Source organism: Watersipora subatra, chromosome 1 (assembly GCF_963576615.1).
Source record: "Watersipora subatra chromosome 1, tzWatSuba1.1, whole genome shotgun sequence".
Lineage (NCBI taxonomy): Eukaryota > Metazoa > Bryozoa > Gymnolaemata > Cheilostomatida > Watersiporidae > Watersipora > Watersipora subatra.
In genome coordinates, this window is record NC_088708.1 from 45,335,992 (window position 1) to 45,353,703 (window position 17,712).

Consider the following 17,712-nt stretch of genomic DNA (forward strand, 5'->3'; position numbering starts at 1 on the left):
AGTTTAGCAGGTGCCATTGCTTTGACTCTGGGTGCATCCAGGTATTTTGGCAATGTTCTTTACACTTGAAAATAGTGTTTGTGTTGACCAGCTTGCATTCTGAACAGAAACTCAGGAAATGTTGACCATGTGAAGTTCATTAAATGAACAAATGAAGCAAATTTTGCCTGTACTTAGTTCTCCATGACAAGAGGCCAATCTTCTAACCCGTCTTTATACTAGTATTCAGGTCTTCTGCAATAATTAACTTTTGAGTAACAGAGACACTACAGTTACTGTAGATACTCGCCATCGTTAGTGAAAATCTATATGACCACAGAATTTCATGGCTGCCATCACTTGTCAGATCAAGTGTTATTAACCCCACTAGGTAACATAGAGTTCAAAAAGTCATCTGGCTAGCATCACTTGCCCCCTCCTATCCTTTACAATTTGGATTCTTTCTCAGTCCCAAACAAGCCAAGGCCTGCAACAAGCCAATCATATCCCTGAAGTAACTTTATTGGTCTCTTTCATTTTCGAGTGTTATAAGTTTACTCGAATAGTTTGTTGCATGCTGAGTGCATTAGCAATGTTATACACGTGGGAAATTATAAGTGTTGATAGGATAGAAAATAGAGCTCGTTTTATTTGCATACGCAGAGTTGTTTTCTCTCTACTAGTTCTTTTTACTTGTAGCGAGCTCTACTTATTTTGGAAAAATTAGTGAGTCCGTCTCAACATTTTTTAGCGTAACTTCCGGCGTCGCATTCCTTAGCTCCCGCTCGAGTTTGACAAAAGTAATTGGACAATAGTGCTCGATCTCGCTTTATACTAATTATGTCGTTCCGAGATTTGCGAAGTGAGTTACATATATTAAACAATTTTGTCCTAGGTCATTTAGAATAAATTAATTCAATAATTTATTGTTATGGCCATTGGAAGTCACTTTTTCAGACGTGTGCAGTAATAAAGTGGATTTATTGTGTCAAAATAATTTCTTTCACTAAATGATACATTACTATGTTTTATAATTAACCACTTTAATTAACGATGCGTGTAACTGAATTATTAAAAATCATAAACAAAATTGTAAAGTATTTCCTAATTAGCTCAATGTTATCAATGTTTTATGTATATATTGATTGTGTTGAATTATTTCATTGCCTTACTTTTAGCCACGATTATTTTATGTTTACAGATTTTACAGAGATGATGAGGGCATTGGGCTATCCACGGCTCATTTCGATGGAGAACTTTCGGCAGCCTAACTTTCCACTAGTTGCTGAAGTATTAATTTGGCTTGTTAAAAGGTAATACTTGGCATTTTAGCATTTTAGCATTTGAAAGTGAATAGTCGAAGTCGCTGTAGCTGACACCCATAAGCACGTTCTATTTGTTGCAGGTATGACCCAAATGCAGATCTGCCAGATGACACTGAGACAGAGCAAGATCGGGTCATCTTCATTAAATCTGTTTCTCAGTTCATGGTAGGTCTGTAAGGATCAGTAATTTTTCATGCGCTTTGAACAAACCTTTACTTTTTGTGGTTCTATCACATGAAGCCATTCATTAAAAGCTGTTAGAGTTCCAAAGGCTTAGCTGTAGTGTTATTAGCATAACGTTGAGACTCTTGCCATTGTTCAGTCTAGCTTCGGTTTGTGAACATCGCAGATCTCAAACAATTTACACTCAAAAATAATTTCAGGTTTTATTAGCTACAGATGCTAAATCAAATTTTGAAGCTTGAACATTGCTGGAGACTCCGTTATCGCTCAGTTGCCAACTAAAGTTGTCTCGCATTCGGCGTTTTATTCGGGCATACCTTTTTTAGTTTGCAAAAGGCCGACTGCATTTATTATTTTGCATAGTATAATATTGTATTTTTTTATTAAATACAAGCTATTTCTACAATTGTTATTCTTTTAAATCTGGGGAAAAGAGATTAGGGTATAGGCTGCTACAAATACGACAATACATTTTCCAGTCTCACCTTTTTTTATTTATGAAGTATTTATGATAAATTCAGTGTACTTAATATTACCTGCACTCGTAATGCACATTTTACACATAATGGCGTTATTTCGATTGCTTGATATAAAATAAATATATATAATATTACAAAAAAGTCTGTAGGGAAGGTCTTATGTGGAATCAAAATGAGATGGTCCAACTACAGGAATAATGCAAATATTAGAAAGTACCAGAAAAATATGGTATAAAAGGCCTAACAAGCATACTAAGAATTCAAATTTATGCTGTAGCATGCAGCATATTGCTTAAGCGCATGCTTGGCTGTAAATAGTCAGGCATACTATATTTTCTTTGATTATTTCTCGCAAGCTGGTTTATTATCAGCAACTTTTCTTTAGAAGGTCACAAGGTTTTAGTTATTGGATTTCACAATTTCCATTCATTTTCTTTGTTTTTAAGTTTTGATAGCAAACTGTTTTGATTGTTGAGTTTAATTTCAAAATTTTCATCCAATTTGAGATAATTTTTTATTTTAAACTGAACTGTTTTACCGAATGTTCTTGATCGATTTAACTCTTTGTACCCAAATTATCTTCCTATAATAGTCATGCTTTGATTGTGATCTGGCAGGCCTTGAAAGCTCACATAAAGCTGAACACAAAGAGGCTGTATTCTGCCGATGGTTATGCAGTCAAAGAACTCCTCAAGGTCACCACTGTTCTCTACACAGCTATGAAGAGCAATGACTCTGATCAGCAAGGCCTTGATACAGTTGAAGATGAAAATGACATGCTTGCCTATGACATCTCCTCTCGAGTGAGTTTTCCTACTGTGTAACATGGCATTTCTTGAACTCAGTCTGCCTATTTTTATCTGGACATTTTGTGCAGTTTTCGCAAGATTACAGACGCGGATTGATGCCAAACATTTATGTAATAGTAAACATTTTGCCATTTAAAAAGTATCGACCTCATAAAAAGCTGTTTGTTCTTCTACTTTTTTGACCTGATAGTACAATTTACCAAAACTGTCACAGTAATAAGCAGCAAGTTGTTGCATAAGAGACCTACCTAGCTCTATTGAAATATACAAAAATCAAATTTATTTTTATGACTTCAGTTATATTTACTCCAAAAACCAAAGTGAATATAGATTTTATCCAAAATTTTGACATGCTAAAATTGTATTTTTACAGGTATTTGTTTTCATTCTCACCGTACTGCAGCCATTTTAGAATCAATAGCTTTTTTACGCCATGTTTTAGTAATGTTCACTATTTTAATCCAAATATTTTCGAATAAGTTTTTGCTATATTTACTGAATAAGCCTTAAATTTAGTTGACAGGAGAACTTTGCAACATTTATTTGGGCATTCTACAACCTGTATATCATACAAATGGCACCTCCTTTCCTTTCCATGTGCGTTGTATTTGTAATACAAGTGAATTATCCATACTATAACAAGTTTTGCAGCGCTTTTAAGCTTTTGGGTATACGCCATTTTTGTTGCACTCCATCCAACACATGCTGACTTTTGATGGCTGTCATCCACCCACACAACAGCTTAAAAATGTTTTAAAAATTAAACCATGAAATATCTTTCACTAATAGTTCAGGTTAGTTGTTATAAGAAATTTGTACTGCAATTATATATATTCAAGGAGCCAAATTTAGTTAAAGTTTTCAAAGCTTTAAACCACGCATCCTTTAGTGTTTGTTGTCGTTAATAGTCATTTCCAGATATTAGATGAGTTGTCTCATAGTAGACTGCAATTTGTTTCTTATTAATGAATAAGTGGTTTCTAGTTACAGACGAGTTGTCTCTTAGTAGGGGGACAAGTTGTCTCTTAGTAGAGGACGACTTGTCTCTTAGTAAGGGACAAATTTTCTATTAGTAGCCAATGAATGATCTCTTGGTAAAGGCTGTTTTTTCTTTTGTTAAGAGATGCTTTTTGTTTATTGTGAAAGACAGTTTTGGGTGGTCTCCATTGTAAAAGATTTTGAATTGTCTTCTCAACCGAATTATATCTTGTAATCTTACAGAACACACAAGTACATTTGTCTTATCGTTGTAGATAGGAGAGCTGAAAGAAGCTCGCAGGCTTGCTTCAGAGATCACTAGTAAGGGGGCCGGGCTTTACGACCTGCTAGGCAAGGAGGTAGAACTTAGAGATGCTAGGTCAACTGTCATAGCCCGATCCTTGGAAATTAATGAGGTTGAGGGAAGTCTACAAAAATCTGTAAAAGCTGTAGAGGTGAGTGTGTAACGGTTTGGACTAATCTATTTTGTCATTTTATACTATACTAGTATCCTGGCAGTTTTAAGGGCCATAAGAGATAGTCAGGTGTGCCAATAAAGAACAGAGAATAGTTATGTGCACAATAATTCTAAAGAGTGGCAGGCAAATGATTGGTGCAGGTGGTAAGTAGAGTGTCAGTCCATGATGCTGAAAGTTGTGGGTTCGAATCCCGTACAATCCAATCTTTTTTCTCAATCTCCAATCGTGGCTTGGGATGGACATGGCTCTTATTATAATAAGGTTTCTCTATTTCTATCTCATTTGGTGTCAACGTGAGGTGAGTCATCAACAGGGGATGTGGAGTTAGTTTGCGAGGATCAACCTACTGTTACTGTTGCTATAAATAGATCTCTCAATCCTATGATAGATTATTGAATATTCCTCAGCATTGCTAATGGAAGTGATTGTTTTATAAACTCCTGTTCTTTTCACTCCCACTTACAATTCGTTCTTTTCACTACTACATACAATTGTTTTCTCTCCGAATAACTTGGATTGTCTTTTCAGCAACTGATAGTCATTCTAGATAGTGGAACTGTTGTCATTAGGTTGATTCATGACCTTTTTACCTAACGCCGATACTTATCATTCATTAACATGTTTGTTCTGCCAAGCTTTTTAATCAATTCGTAGAACTAATAAAATACTATACAAGAAGTTGTCTGCTCTTTTGAATAGTGGTTTTAATGATAATTTTAATTTTGTGATTTTTAGCTAGTAATATACTGGTCAAATGAACTGAACTGTGAGTCGGTTTAACTGGTCGTGGATCAACTGAACCACAGCTGTTCCTCTAAAAAGTAGCAGTTGTGGTTCAGAGGTTGGGGCGCCGGCTTATGATCAATAGGTAGGTGGTTTGAGTCACATGACCATTGGTGGGGTTAGGAAGGGCATTCAACCACAATTGCTCCTGTGCCAAATCTGGTCTGGTCGTCGGCGACTAAACCGGCTCCCCATCTGCACTCCAGCGTGGATGAGGAGGCTGGCTAGTAGCCCTGTAAGACTAAAATCAAAACCTGAGAAAGGGCGGATGAGCTCCTTTGCGAACGAACGGCCAGTTAGATAGAGATGGTGTCTCAATAAAAACACCCAACAGAAGGCAATAGCAAACCACTGTTAAAACCTGCCAAAAAAAGTCATGGTTATAGGAAGTGGGGGAACCATGATCACCTACGTCCTCACAGGACATGGTACTCAGAAGGAGATATATATAGTATACACACCTACCATTATTTTAATATAGACTTAAATTTACTAAACAAGCCTTTGCTAGTAAGCAGATTATAAATAATTATGATGAACAACTGTTCGTTGCTTATTATTCTGCACCTAATTAAGAATTGTGTTTCCTTCAGTTTTAGTTGGAGAGTGAGCTGACAACTCATGCTATTTTATGGTCGTTCGTTGAAGTCATGCACCCTGGTCTTTAAACAATATTCTAATAATCATTATGTTTAAATACTGATTGAACAGATGATGTATTGTGTTACTACATGTATTGTCTACTAGAGCCCTAGTTTATTCTGTACACGAGGTTACTGGGTACTTGAACAGAATGATATAAAGAAGACACACAACATGCTCAATAATGTGGCATCTGATGAAGCCAATCTCGAAGCTAAAATTGAGAAAAAGAGGTCAGAGCTGGAGAGGAATGAGAAGCGACTGGCGACTCTGCAGACAGTTCGACCAGCATATATGGATGAGTACGACAAACTCGAGGAAGAACTTTCATCTATGTGAGTAATTTGCCCTTTGACTGTTTTTTTTCCTTTCGAACAGTCAACATACGGAGTCGTTAGGAGCGACCAGACAGCTCTGAACACATGATGATATTTCTGCCCTCTGCTCAACATGTTCAGCATTTTATTTATCTTTTCAGATATCAAGACTATCTGGTCAAGTTTCGAAATCTCTCTTTTCTGGAACATCAGGTCGAGGAGTACAGCAAACAGGAGCAGGAAAAGATTGAGGTGGGAAGCTTTCTGTGTGGTACATAAGATCAGTTTTTAAGAATCAGCTTTATTAAAGTTCATTTGTCCACCTTTTGTATCTCTTCATCGATATTTCTGTTTATAACAGGAGGCTGAATTAACTATACGCAAGATCTCAGATCGCCTGAAGGATGATGAACGTAAAAACCGAGCTCTCGCTCCTGATGAAGATCGTAAGTGTCCTAATTCTAGTTTTTCCTTTCTCTATTCCTCTTACATCCTTTATCCTGACCACTTCCATGTTTCACCCTCTATTTTTACATATAGTTCACGCCCTCTTACATATAATGTACCTCTCACCATCCATGCTTATATCTACCTCTCATTCTATTGCACTTACATCTTCTGTCATGATCATGTCATCTACTTTAACTTCTCTCTTTGCCCTAGTCTCCCTTTTTCCCTATTGCCAATTTTTACACTAACCCTTGCTTCATTTCCAAACTTAGCAAACTCCTGTACTAGCAAATCACTTCGTATCTCTTTTTCTACATGTACATTGTTTTAGAAGCAATTATGAGCTATGGATTGTGTTACTCCATATTTAAATCAGCGGCAACTTCGGTTAGAAAGCCTTTTACTTGATACACCTTGGTAGTCTCTTTTATTTAAAGTGGGAATGAATGATGATTCATTCGAGGATGGCAGTGACCAAGCAAGAGTTTCTAGACCGAGGCCCTCTCATGGTAGAGGCGCCGGTGGACGAGGAGATGCAAGCATGCAACTAAACCAACAACAGAGCATGTCCATGTACCCTGATGAGGACGATGATGATGATGAGGAGGATGAAAATGTAAGATTTGAAAATTTTGCATACCGCTTGGGCAGACAAATTTTTTTTAATAATACCAATCTTCACGCAGAGGCAAAATCATAGTGTTGATATTTTAAATCAACAGGGTATAATTTTTTCACTGCAATATAACGTTAGCCATTTCATCGCTCGATGCTGCAGTTATCACAAACTTATTTCAAGTTGTTTTTGTTGCATATACAGACAACCCCAAGTACAAAAGTCTGATCACAAAATAAGCAATCAAGTAAAGCAGTCAGCAATGATAATACGAACATTGACAAAGGAGTTTTAGTGCAACTTGGATGGTTATGAGTGCCTGTCTTTACTCGTGTGTTTCGCTTTGTTGCAACGGATGATATAAATGGTAACCAAGTAGGTAGTAGGTCTTCTATGATTGCCTACTTAATTTACAGAATCCTAAGTTATACAGAGTAGAGCATTGATTTTACTGTTGTATGATGAAAGCAACAAAGTGCAATGACATATTAGAGCATATTGACTACTCAACTGGTATATGACCTATGTACCATTCATTAAATTAATCCACCTGATCACAAAACTGCATTATTTTTGTTTCCTGGTTAGTAAGAATGTACTAGTATGGACAATATCACTCTATGGCTCATCTTAGACATTGAAGGCCAACCTTGCCTGTTGCACTCTTCCATTAGAGGATGTCATATATAAAAGTCAAGTAAGTCTAGTTGCAAACTGTCGTAGAAATGTTGCTGAGGGACGCTTATGTTATAGAACCAACATTAGGAATGTAACAGCAAAAGCAGAGCATGTTAAACATCATAGCACTATTCTGAGCAATATAGGAAAGAGTTAAAATTCTACCATTTTACAAAGTCTGTTTCAAATCAACGGCATACATCCAAATCAAACAGCACCAGCGTAACACTTAAATAGGCATGTCATGATCTGCAAGATGTCAATGGGCCGGCCAATATTGATGGTAGATATACAACTTTCTGTGGTGTCATGTGGCAACATAAATCTGATTTATGTACTCAAACATTGTGTTGAAGCTTGTTTTGTTAATATCTTGTCGGGTGTTAGCATCCGCAATTATATATATGATCTGTAGGCTGCCTTCACTTAGCACTACCATACTAAATGATACTCCATGCTAGTAGTATCAGCTCACTAATCATTTTTCACAGTAACCTGTACGGCATTGAATCGGATAGTATTAGCTTCATAATAATGTTTTTTGGTCTTTAATCAGGATGGAGCACATAAACAACGAGTAACATCTATTCTAGATAATCTGAAATAATCATTGCTAAGCTAAGTTGCATGCTCTTATCTTATCCTATCCAATACACCCTCAAACAAGTTTATACCAAAATAAATCTAGCGAGTTAAAATTTGACTTCTGTTGCTGAGCAAGTGATACCACAGGCCAGTACCTCTCTTGTAGTGTCAGCGCCTAAACTAGCTTAAGATTAATTTTGTTAGATAATTCCCGCTATTGGCATTGACCCACATTCTCTTTTTTAAAAACCAACATGTACCAGCATTCAAATCTGTGGAAGAAGGGTGATAACTCTATAGGTGAAGCTAGCATATCATATCACTAAAACAAATGGTTTAGTGTGACAATCTTCTCCAACAAGAAAACTATAGAGTTCATTAGTTGTTATAACATCAGTTGCTTACCCATGAAGAAAAACAAGAGCTACATATTAATTTTTGTTTTGTAGCAGGATGAGTCGATGGGCAGTGTAATACTGGATGGAGACGACGATGAGGAGGATGACGATGATGATGAGGATGATGATGATAGCGAAGACATGATTGGGATGAATCCCGGAGCGGAAGAAGATGACGAGGATGATTTCTAATAGAGACAAAACGCGGTCAATATTTACCCATGGAGTTATCATTTAGAGGTGTCTATAAACAGGAGGCCGCAAAACACAACATTCCATCCATTACACAATATATTGTATGCTTAGTCACTATGTATCCATTCGTCTGTTACTTGGACAATTCAAATACACCGCTTCAATGGCTAGTGACATAAATATGTTAACAGTGCAGTAACCAAATTTAACTTTCCAGTAATTATGAGTAATCGTATGATTACATAATTTGCTAATACTGAGAAATTAAAATACAAGCATGGTGAGTCAATTAAATTTGCGAGTAAGGTAAATGTGAGTCAGTATATGTAACAGCATGAGTACATGTGTAACATATCATATAGTACACCGAAGACCTCACTTGCAACACAAACACATGGCTATATGCATAGCTAGGCAGTGGCATGAAGGTAAACATACGGTCGTACAACAGCTTGGGCATTGTTCATAGTAAAGAAGTACATCGCATACACTATGCAAGCCAGCTGTGTATATGCATACATACAGCCAAGTATAATACATATAGCTATGTACACAATGCTCATACTAGCAGGTCAAGTACATACAGCTACGAGCAATACTACTTGCGGTGTACAATACATAGTTATGTATATGATACAAATAGCTACAAGTACAAGACATACAGCCATGTGTACAATACATACAGCCATGCGCATAATACATACAGCCATGTGTACAATACATAAAGCTATGTGTACAATAAGTACAGCCTTGTGTACAATACTTATGTTTACGGATAAAACGAATATTTTCAAAGACCTACTGGCATGAATATTATACTTGAGTATAGTGGACAGCAGAGCATAAATGGAAGTGCTCCACTACCAGTTGATTAAAAATATAAAAATATGCAAAAATTCGGCTATTTTTTCATTTGTCTAGATCGTGACCTAGTCACTCTTCCATCTTCTTTGCCAGGGTTCCTATAGTTGGGCACCATCATAAACTGGGGTTGAGAGGGAACAGCGGACATGCGTGACACCTCTTTAGGCATTTCACAGTGATTGACGGAGGGGTGAGGTAGTCGGAAGCAAGCGCCTGTCACAGCTGAAACAGAATGACTAGAGAGTTAATAGCATGACTGTAGCTGAAATGCAGTCAGCAGCCAGTAGCATATCTGTTAGAGTTTTTGAACAACAGCCTACTACTACTATTACAGCATCAAAACTAACAGCGTGCATTAGTGATGGTGGCCACATCAAAAAGAATTATGGTAATGCTTACGCATTTGGGCAGGCGTTGGGATGCTTGTGGAGGCATGGGAGCTGATGCGACCCCCACTTGTGGTGCCTTGGATAGGCGTAGTGGAACATCTTTGTGCAAGTCTCGAGTCGACCGAAGACATCCCCGGAAGACTGCTGGGAACTAATGGAGTCGCCTGCAATAATAGAAAACTCCGCTAACAAAGAGGAGACATTTGATAAAATATACCAGAGACTAGGAAACATTTGATAAGATATACCAAAGACTAGAAGACATTTGATAAAATATACCAGAGACTAGGAGACATTTGATAAGATATATCAGAGACTAGGAGACATTTGATCAGTTTCAAAGGAAACTAGGGAACATTAGTGACAAAATATGATCACAGCATATCAAAATTTATATAAGGCTAAAATGCCACTTGATTCAACTTACAAATTTTACCATATTCCAATCAAACACGTAGTCATAAGTATAACCATGTCTATGGAAAAGGTTGCGGAAGAGCTGACGCAAGTAGCTGTAGTCAGGCTTGTCATCAAAGCGCAAAGAGCGACAAAAGTTGAGATAGGTAGCAAACTCCGCTAGAAAAATGAGAAAGGTGAGAATGAAGTAGCACTAGAAGCAACGGAACGTAAATATTTACGGGCACATCATCATTTTATACTTGTGTACTTCATTTATAACCACACACCATTCAAACACCTTCCACCCTTTTCATTCACACACATTTGTTCACCATTCACACTTATTAACAAATTAATTCGAGCTATCTTATTTGCGGACATATAGCAAAATCGTTCAACCTAAGAGTCATTTTCTGACTTGATACTGGGAACTGGAAACAGTTAAAACAATCAAGGCTATTGCAAACTAAGACTAGCCCGTATTTGTATTAATAATAAACATACTAATAAATACTAATAAACGTCCTTCTTACTGATATTCTCACCAAGGATTGAACTCTTGACACCTTATAAGTGATAAATCATTTGATCATGGCACAAAATTGTATTTCTATAAATGTTGAAATGAATAACTATTGCAAAACATACCCAGCAATAATGGTCCTTGAGGTCCAAAGAAGCTACAGTTAGGCGTATAAGATTGTATGATAATAAAAAACTGATGGAAGATGTGAGACAGAATACATGTTCCCAGACCCAACGCGCTGCTATTAATACTATTATCCTTAAAACACATAGCATAACTTCATGAAGCATCGTTATACCATTGGGTCATATGTACAGCCTACACTATTACTCTGGCAAGTTAGATCCTTGTTAAGCCAACCGAAAGGCCAAATATGAATACCACCAATAGAATGCCACCCCTAATAGAACGCCACTACAGAAGAAAGGTTGAAATATTCAGCACCAAACTTGGATTGAACGCCAGCTCTATTTGCGGACCACTTTGAAACTCTTTGATCTTTAGCAAAAATGCTGAGGCCGAGGGAATTTATGTCAAAGAATAGTTCACCAAAAGAAGAGTGCAAAACATAGGTGAAATTAGCATCACTTCACTTGTAAATTAGTTAAATTTGTCTTCCGGAAATTCTGAAGAGCAAGTCAAAAAATACAGCGCCGCCCTCTACCTCTATTAGAATGTCACCTCTAATAAAATGCCACTATAGGAGAAAGGTTGAAAAACAGAGCACCATGGCGTTCAATTGAAGGTTTTATGGTATATAGCAAATACAGGAATTGTCTACACGCACAAAGCTCCTTTGTTCAAAAGATAATGAACACAAAGTGGATGAATAAACAAAGACAATAACATACATGGAAATCCTTTGCATAGTTCTTCAATAGGGACTGACATCTTGCTTTCACTAATACTTTCATATTTTTGTCGCTTTGTGGCAGCTTTGAGACCCTGCCAAGGAAGACTACCTCGCAGGAAGTACATGAGCACATACCCCAGAGATTCCATGTCATCTCGTCTGCTTTGTTCTGTTAAAACATTAAGCCATTTACAGACATTCCGCTCTACTAGTGTTGCGAGAAGGCAAACACTCCTGCAACTAGAATCAGCGAGACACACCAATAGGCAGTCTCCCAATATTTTATTTCTTGATAAACAGTCTTACATGGAGATGTTAAAGCCCTGATCAACTAACCTTCCACTTACAAGGACAGCTGCCACACAAACACTTTAAAAGTGACCTAACAGAGAGCCTTTTCACAGGTGATTATTGGTTCAAAGCTGACAGCGATGCAAATGACAGAATGCCAGAGATGATTGTTAACCTGAGGACAAGCGATTCGTGACCTTCAGAGATCAAAGGCAATTATTTGCCCCTAAAGGACAGAGGGAGTTATACACCCACTCATACAAGAGGCATCGATTGACCCAGTCTCAGATGATAGGAATGAAGAGCAACCTACCGATGCCGAGATGAGTATTGATGCTAGCGTATCGAGCAGTGCCAGTCAGGTTTTTGTTCTCCTTATACGCTATGTGTTGATGTGTACGGCTGTCTCGGAACTTTTTGGCTAGACCAAAATCTATCACGTAAACTAAGTTTCCCTTCTTGCCAAGGCCCATCAGGAAGTTGTCAGGCTTTACATCTCTATGTATAAAGTTTTTTGAGTGTATATACTCAATTCGGCTGATCTACAAACAGTAATGCACTTGTAGGAATCATACTATCAGGTATTAATATTGTAATATCAAGCTGCGTGACATGAAGCCATCGTCTATGTTTTACAGATTACAAAAGCATTAGAATGTGGTAACCTCAGTGACGCTGTTGCTGATCAACATAGAAAGATATGTCAAGTACTCTTTCAAGTACTCTGTCAAGTACTCTGTTAAGTACTCTGTTAAGTACTCTGTCATGTTTGGGGATTTTGCATTTCCTATAACTTTTAAAGCCTTCAAACGAAGTGGCTTTTTAAATCGTGATTATCCTATAAAAAGACAAGTTGCATGTTTTTGAAGTTTGTAAGTTCATCAAAAAAAGTAGTTTTTAATAATGAGAAGAAACAATAGCAACAACAGATTAGCCATGCTTTACTTGCTGATAAACTCTCTATTATTGCCAGCCTAATGAAAACTAACAATTCACTCTGTCATTGGTTAATCCGGTTAATCCGCAAATCTGCATCATCCGTAAAACAGAAAAAGCAAAAAACCTGCAAGTAAAGTGAGTTTTGTTCGTCGCAAATTGTTACCAAATGTTCCATGCATGCAAAAGATGGAAACAACACTTGCAAATAATACGTAAGAAAAGCCGCGCTAATTATTCCATTTTAAACATTTTTCACACATCGGGCTTTTTTATTTAAAAAGAGTGCTGCTAAGTGAGACAAGAGTGAGCCGCTATAACCTCTGGCATAGAATTCCTTGTTTTTTTAACCAAGCGCCTGCATTCCTCTGCAACATGAGAATGGCCATTAAAACATTTATCATATGGTAACTCAAAGAGCGCACAACTCCAAACCCGTATCATATGTACAAAAGCAAAACGATGGTTACCCAGAATATGAGTGGTTCAAACCTTTCAAACAACAATAACAAATGTCAGTTTTCAAATGACAAGACTGTCAATAATCAATCACTTACAGGGACCAAGGTAGTCTTAATTAAATCATAGTCGACTGTCATATACAGTTTTTGTTTCAGTATGACCTTATACAAAAGTTGAAATAATGCTTTAAAATAATAAGTTGTGCATTATTGCTAAAATGAAGCGCCATAGAATATCAACATTATACGCATTTCAAAGCAAAATGAATCCAAAATGAGAGAAAGCTAAGACATGCAAGGGGGGTGACTTCAAAATGAGAGCAGGCTAAGAAACGCAAGGGGAGTCAATCCAAAATGAGAGCAGGCTAAGAAACGCAAGGGGAGTCAATCCAAAATTAGAGCAAGCTAAGAAACGCAAGGAGAGTAAATCCAAAATGAGAGCAGGCTAAGAAATGCAAGGGGAGTGACTCCAAAATGAGAGCAAGCTAAGACATGCAAGGGGAGTGACTTCAAAATGAGAGCAGGTTAAGAAACGCAAAGGGGAGTCAATCCCCTTTGAGAGCAGGCTAAGAAACGCAAGGGGAGTCAATCCAAAATGAGAGCAAGCTAAGACACGTAAGGGGAGTGACTCCAAAATGAGAGCAGGCTAGGAAACGCAAGGGGAGTCAATCCAAAATGAGAGCAGTCTAAGACACGCAAGGGGAGTGAACCCAAAATGAGAGCACGCCAAGACACGCAAAGGGAGTGACATGGAAAGAAAGGCACTAACCAGCTGATCAGCAAGGAGTAACACAGTCTTCAAAGAAAACTTCCTGTTGCAATAATTGAAGAGATCTTCGAGACTCGGGCCGAGTAGCTCCATGACCATAACATTGTAGTCGCCCTCAGCTCCACACCACTTGATCAACGGGATGCCAACTAGAAATGATGTAAAAACCAGTTAGTATACTCTACACAAAGATATTAACATACTAGCTATAAAGTAGGTTACTGTCGGTCTAGAAAACTGACCTCCTCCTTGTAAGACTCTGTATATTTTACTCTCGATGTGTAGCTGGGGGTGCTTAAGTTTCACGCATTCAAGTTTAATGCCAACTTCCTCGCCAGTCGAGACATCCGTTCCTAAAAGAAAGAGTGCTTCCTTAACAAATAACTCTACAACGACACAAACCTCTAAATAAGCAAAAACTATTGAGTCATCAATTTGAGAAAATGTTAATCATTGTAAACCTTTCTACCTTCACTACATCCAGCAATAAAGAAAACAAAAATATTAAGTTTCCATACAGTGGTAGCGTAGCAACACATCTCCATACGGCGCAACAATGTCATCATGGAAACCGGTCTGCCGCTCTTATTCTGTCACGATTTAAGGCCGCTGTTTGGAAATAAAACATTAGTAAGATGCATCATCTTTGTGCCATGGAAATGACCGTAGAGGCCAGCGACGACGGACTTGTGCATGCGCAACTGCGCATAGGCCTTGCTTCGGCCTGATGCCTTGTATAGGCCTTTTTGCCTCATATGTAGACATATGCCTTGACATAATATGAATCTTTGACGGCAGTTAGGTCAAGACATGTCTGCATATGCCTTGGTTATCCTTCTGCTATGGAATCATGCTTGTTGTCCTAGCGTTGTTGACGCTGCGACGTGTTGCTACACCACTGCTGTATAAAAACTTAGTAAAAGTCAGCCATCAACCAGACAGAGTTTATATCTTATTAGCATAAAAAATCTACTAGCTAAGAAATAGCGCATGAATCTGCATATACAGACCTAGGTATATATCCCCAAAGGAGCCGCTGCCAATCTTTCTGCCGAGCCGATACTTGCTGCCAACACGTAGCTCCATAGCTCACTCGGCAGCAGGTCAAAGGAGGATAAAATCAGGCTTTATAGTCTCAGTAAACCCATCACTTACTGAATAAATAAACATTTAATAATATATAATATATAAATAAAATAAATATAAATAAGATATAATATACATTTAATCACACAAATAAAATAGCATTACTCACTTTCCTATCACTAGTTTTTCAGAAACGCAAACTAGATTTGATATAGTACAAATGATTGTTCCTGTTGGCATAAACAAGGTAATAGAGAAATCGTAAAGTCTCGTGGTTCTATTTAAACATAGCAAACAATTGGGATGCCTCAAAAGTTTGACAAAGGCCAGGAAAGCTCCATCGATGTGAAACGTGTAAACATAAGGGATGCTTAATGCGATAGTATGCATAATACAAGATTATTCACCAGCTTAGAAGCTGTGATTGACAGGGCAGGTGCTCAAGGTGTAATAATAATATTTCTATAGCTTTAGACATCTAAATACTGCCTGCACAACATCAAACAAAAATATTTACTTGAGGGAGCATGAAGAACAGGCGTGGAGAATTAGTTCAAATACATGTAAAGAAGTACTGAACAATGAGAATGTAAAATACTTCAAAGCTTCACCTTTACATGTCTGCTGGCAAATTTCAATAACCATATTGCAATACTAAAACACACATTGTCAGGTACTTAGATAAGTATATTGCATATTCAACCATTTATCAATCTAATAATTACTGAATATATCTCCAAATTCAGAAAGATAAGCCACAAGAAATCCTAAACATTGTATTTAAATAAGAGAAGTTATTTATTACTTTGCACCTTGCATTTGCATATCTGCAAATACAAGCATAGTTTAATAGTTTAATAGCTTAACAAAGTTATAAATGGACAAGTATATTGGATTTTATATATTTGTTGCAGTAAAAGTTAAAAACCTATCTCCAACCAACTTTTGATCGAGTATTTTGATGACATATATCTAAATTTAAATCATAAATAATATTTTTGAAATCAAGAAATGAATTGTAGAGCAGTATAAACCTTACATCGTGACTTGCAATACCACTGTGAATTACAAATGTCAAAAATAATAACAAAACCCTATCGCATGTTTTTTTCAAAAGCTCTTATCCGGTTCTCAAATATATTATAGTTATATTAAATTATAGTTATATTACTGCTCCACTTGTATTCCACTAAAATTGTGACATCGACTGTTTTAAACAGCACACCAACACAATTTAAACATGGAGTCAAATCTTCCACATATGAAGTCTTCAGCCCATTTTTATGTTCACAAAATCGTATTGATAATGGCTTTTGAAAATTATATCTTGCTATAAATTCTGCCGCGATATTATATGTATATGCCATAAGTATTGTTTGATCTTGTCATTAATGCCTGGCAAACATGTCCAAGTTGGACATGCTTAGACAAAACTAAAGACCTAGTTTTTCTCTCTGCAGCTACAGATCTTGAGAAAAGAACAACTTTAGTTATAGCAAATACAGCCCGAAACAAGCGAAATATATATATTATAGTATATAAAATTGTTGAATATGTCGCAGATGAAAGTAGCAGTGATACTAGGTATAATAAGCTTCTCCACTACAAATAGAAATGGATTAACTTGGATCAAAAATACTGACTTTTATGTTATTGTTGTTCATGAAGTAAACAAAATGAGGAAAAAAATGAGGGATGCATGCAGTGACGTTTGAGTAAGATTGGTGAGAGTGAGAGACTGACTGAAGGATAGAGTGTTCTATCTAGATAAGAATAAAGACAATGAAAAGATGTACCTAAAATTTATGTGGGAAAACTTTCATATGAAGTGGTTGAAGTATGGATCAACTACGGGATAATTAAATATGGTGATACTGGCAAAATTTTTTAATAATTCTGAAAAAAATTTATGAACACAAGCAATGGGGTTTGCATGTATTACAATCAATAAAGCCTCCTATACGCTGTCCTCTACTCTGAGCAGTGTTCAATCTGAGCGGTTCATAAATATGTTCACATAGATGTGTTCGTAAGCTGGTAGTGACTTACTAAACTGCCATCTCCTTTAGTGTTACAAGGTTATTAAATAACTTTTTGTTAAAGTTTAATAAAAATTTGGTAAAAAGACTAGTTGCACTCTCAGGCGGCCATGGACGAGAAGTGCTATTGCAAGAGGCTAGCTACATGTATATATGAAATACATATAATATACATATATAATATACATATACGTATAAAATAG

At 36.9% G+C, this 17,712-nt stretch overlaps 2 protein-coding genes across 2 annotated transcripts; one reads left to right on the forward strand and one right to left on the reverse strand.

Annotated features, from left to right (window-relative positions):
• Nucleotides 1-746: 746 nt before the first annotated feature.
• On the forward strand, nt 747-8,908 carry LOC137399929 (clusterin-associated protein 1-like). The gene is made up of 10 exons (XM_068086196.1): nt 747-841; nt 1,181-1,292; nt 1,385-1,469; nt 2,584-2,769; nt 4,029-4,208; nt 5,808-5,992; nt 6,136-6,226; nt 6,336-6,420; nt 6,862-7,040; nt 8,753-8,908. Exons 1-10 carry the CDS (start codon nt 820-822, stop codon nt 8,891-8,893), a joined length of 1,266 nt encoding a protein of 421 aa, XP_067942297.1. The 5' UTR covers nt 747-819; the 3' UTR covers nt 8,894-8,908.
• Nucleotides 8,909-8,964: 56 nt separating this feature from the next.
• Nucleotides 8,965-15,533, reverse strand: LOC137385324 (casein kinase I-like). The gene is made up of 8 exons (XM_068071773.1): nt 15,395-15,533; nt 14,627-14,737; nt 14,385-14,533; nt 12,532-12,760; nt 11,926-12,096; nt 10,577-10,725; nt 10,160-10,313; nt 8,965-9,982 (listed from the first exon to the last, which is right to left on the reverse strand). The coding sequence occupies exons 1-8, from the start codon at nt 15,468-15,470 to the stop codon at nt 9,798-9,800; spliced, it is 1,224 nt and encodes a 407-aa protein (XP_067927874.1). The 5' UTR covers nt 15,471-15,533; the 3' UTR covers nt 8,965-9,797.
• Between the last annotated feature and the right edge of the window lie 2,179 nt (nt 15,534-17,712).

What these genes read in the sequence shown, in the direction of transcription:
- LOC137399929 (XM_068086196.1), top strand. Translation starts at nt 820, where the DNA reads ATGTCGTTCCGAGATTTGCGAA. An exon ending in GTCGTTCCGAGATTTGCGAA is followed by an intron (nt 842 to 1,180) that starts GTGAGTTACATA and finishes TTATGTTTACAG; the next exon opens with ATTTTACAGAGATGATGAGG. An exon ending in CCTATGACATCTCCTCTCGA is followed by an intron (nt 2,770 to 4,028) that starts GTGAGTTTTCCT and finishes TTATCGTTGTAG; the next exon opens with ATAGGAGAGCTGAAAGAAGC.
- LOC137385324 (XM_068071773.1), bottom strand. Translation starts at nt 15,470, where the DNA reads ATGGAGCTACGTGTTGGCAGCAAGTATCGGCTCGGCAGAAAGATTGGC. An exon ending in CAGAGTCTTACAAGGAGGAG is followed by an intron (nt 14,534 to 14,626) that starts GTCAGTTTTCTA and finishes CATCATTTCTAG; the next exon opens with TTGGCATCCCGTTGATCAAG. An exon ending in CCCAACGCCTGCCCAAATGC is followed by an intron (nt 9,983 to 10,159) that starts GTAAGCATTACC and finishes ATTCTGTTTCAG; the next exon opens with CTGTGACAGGCGCTTGCTTC.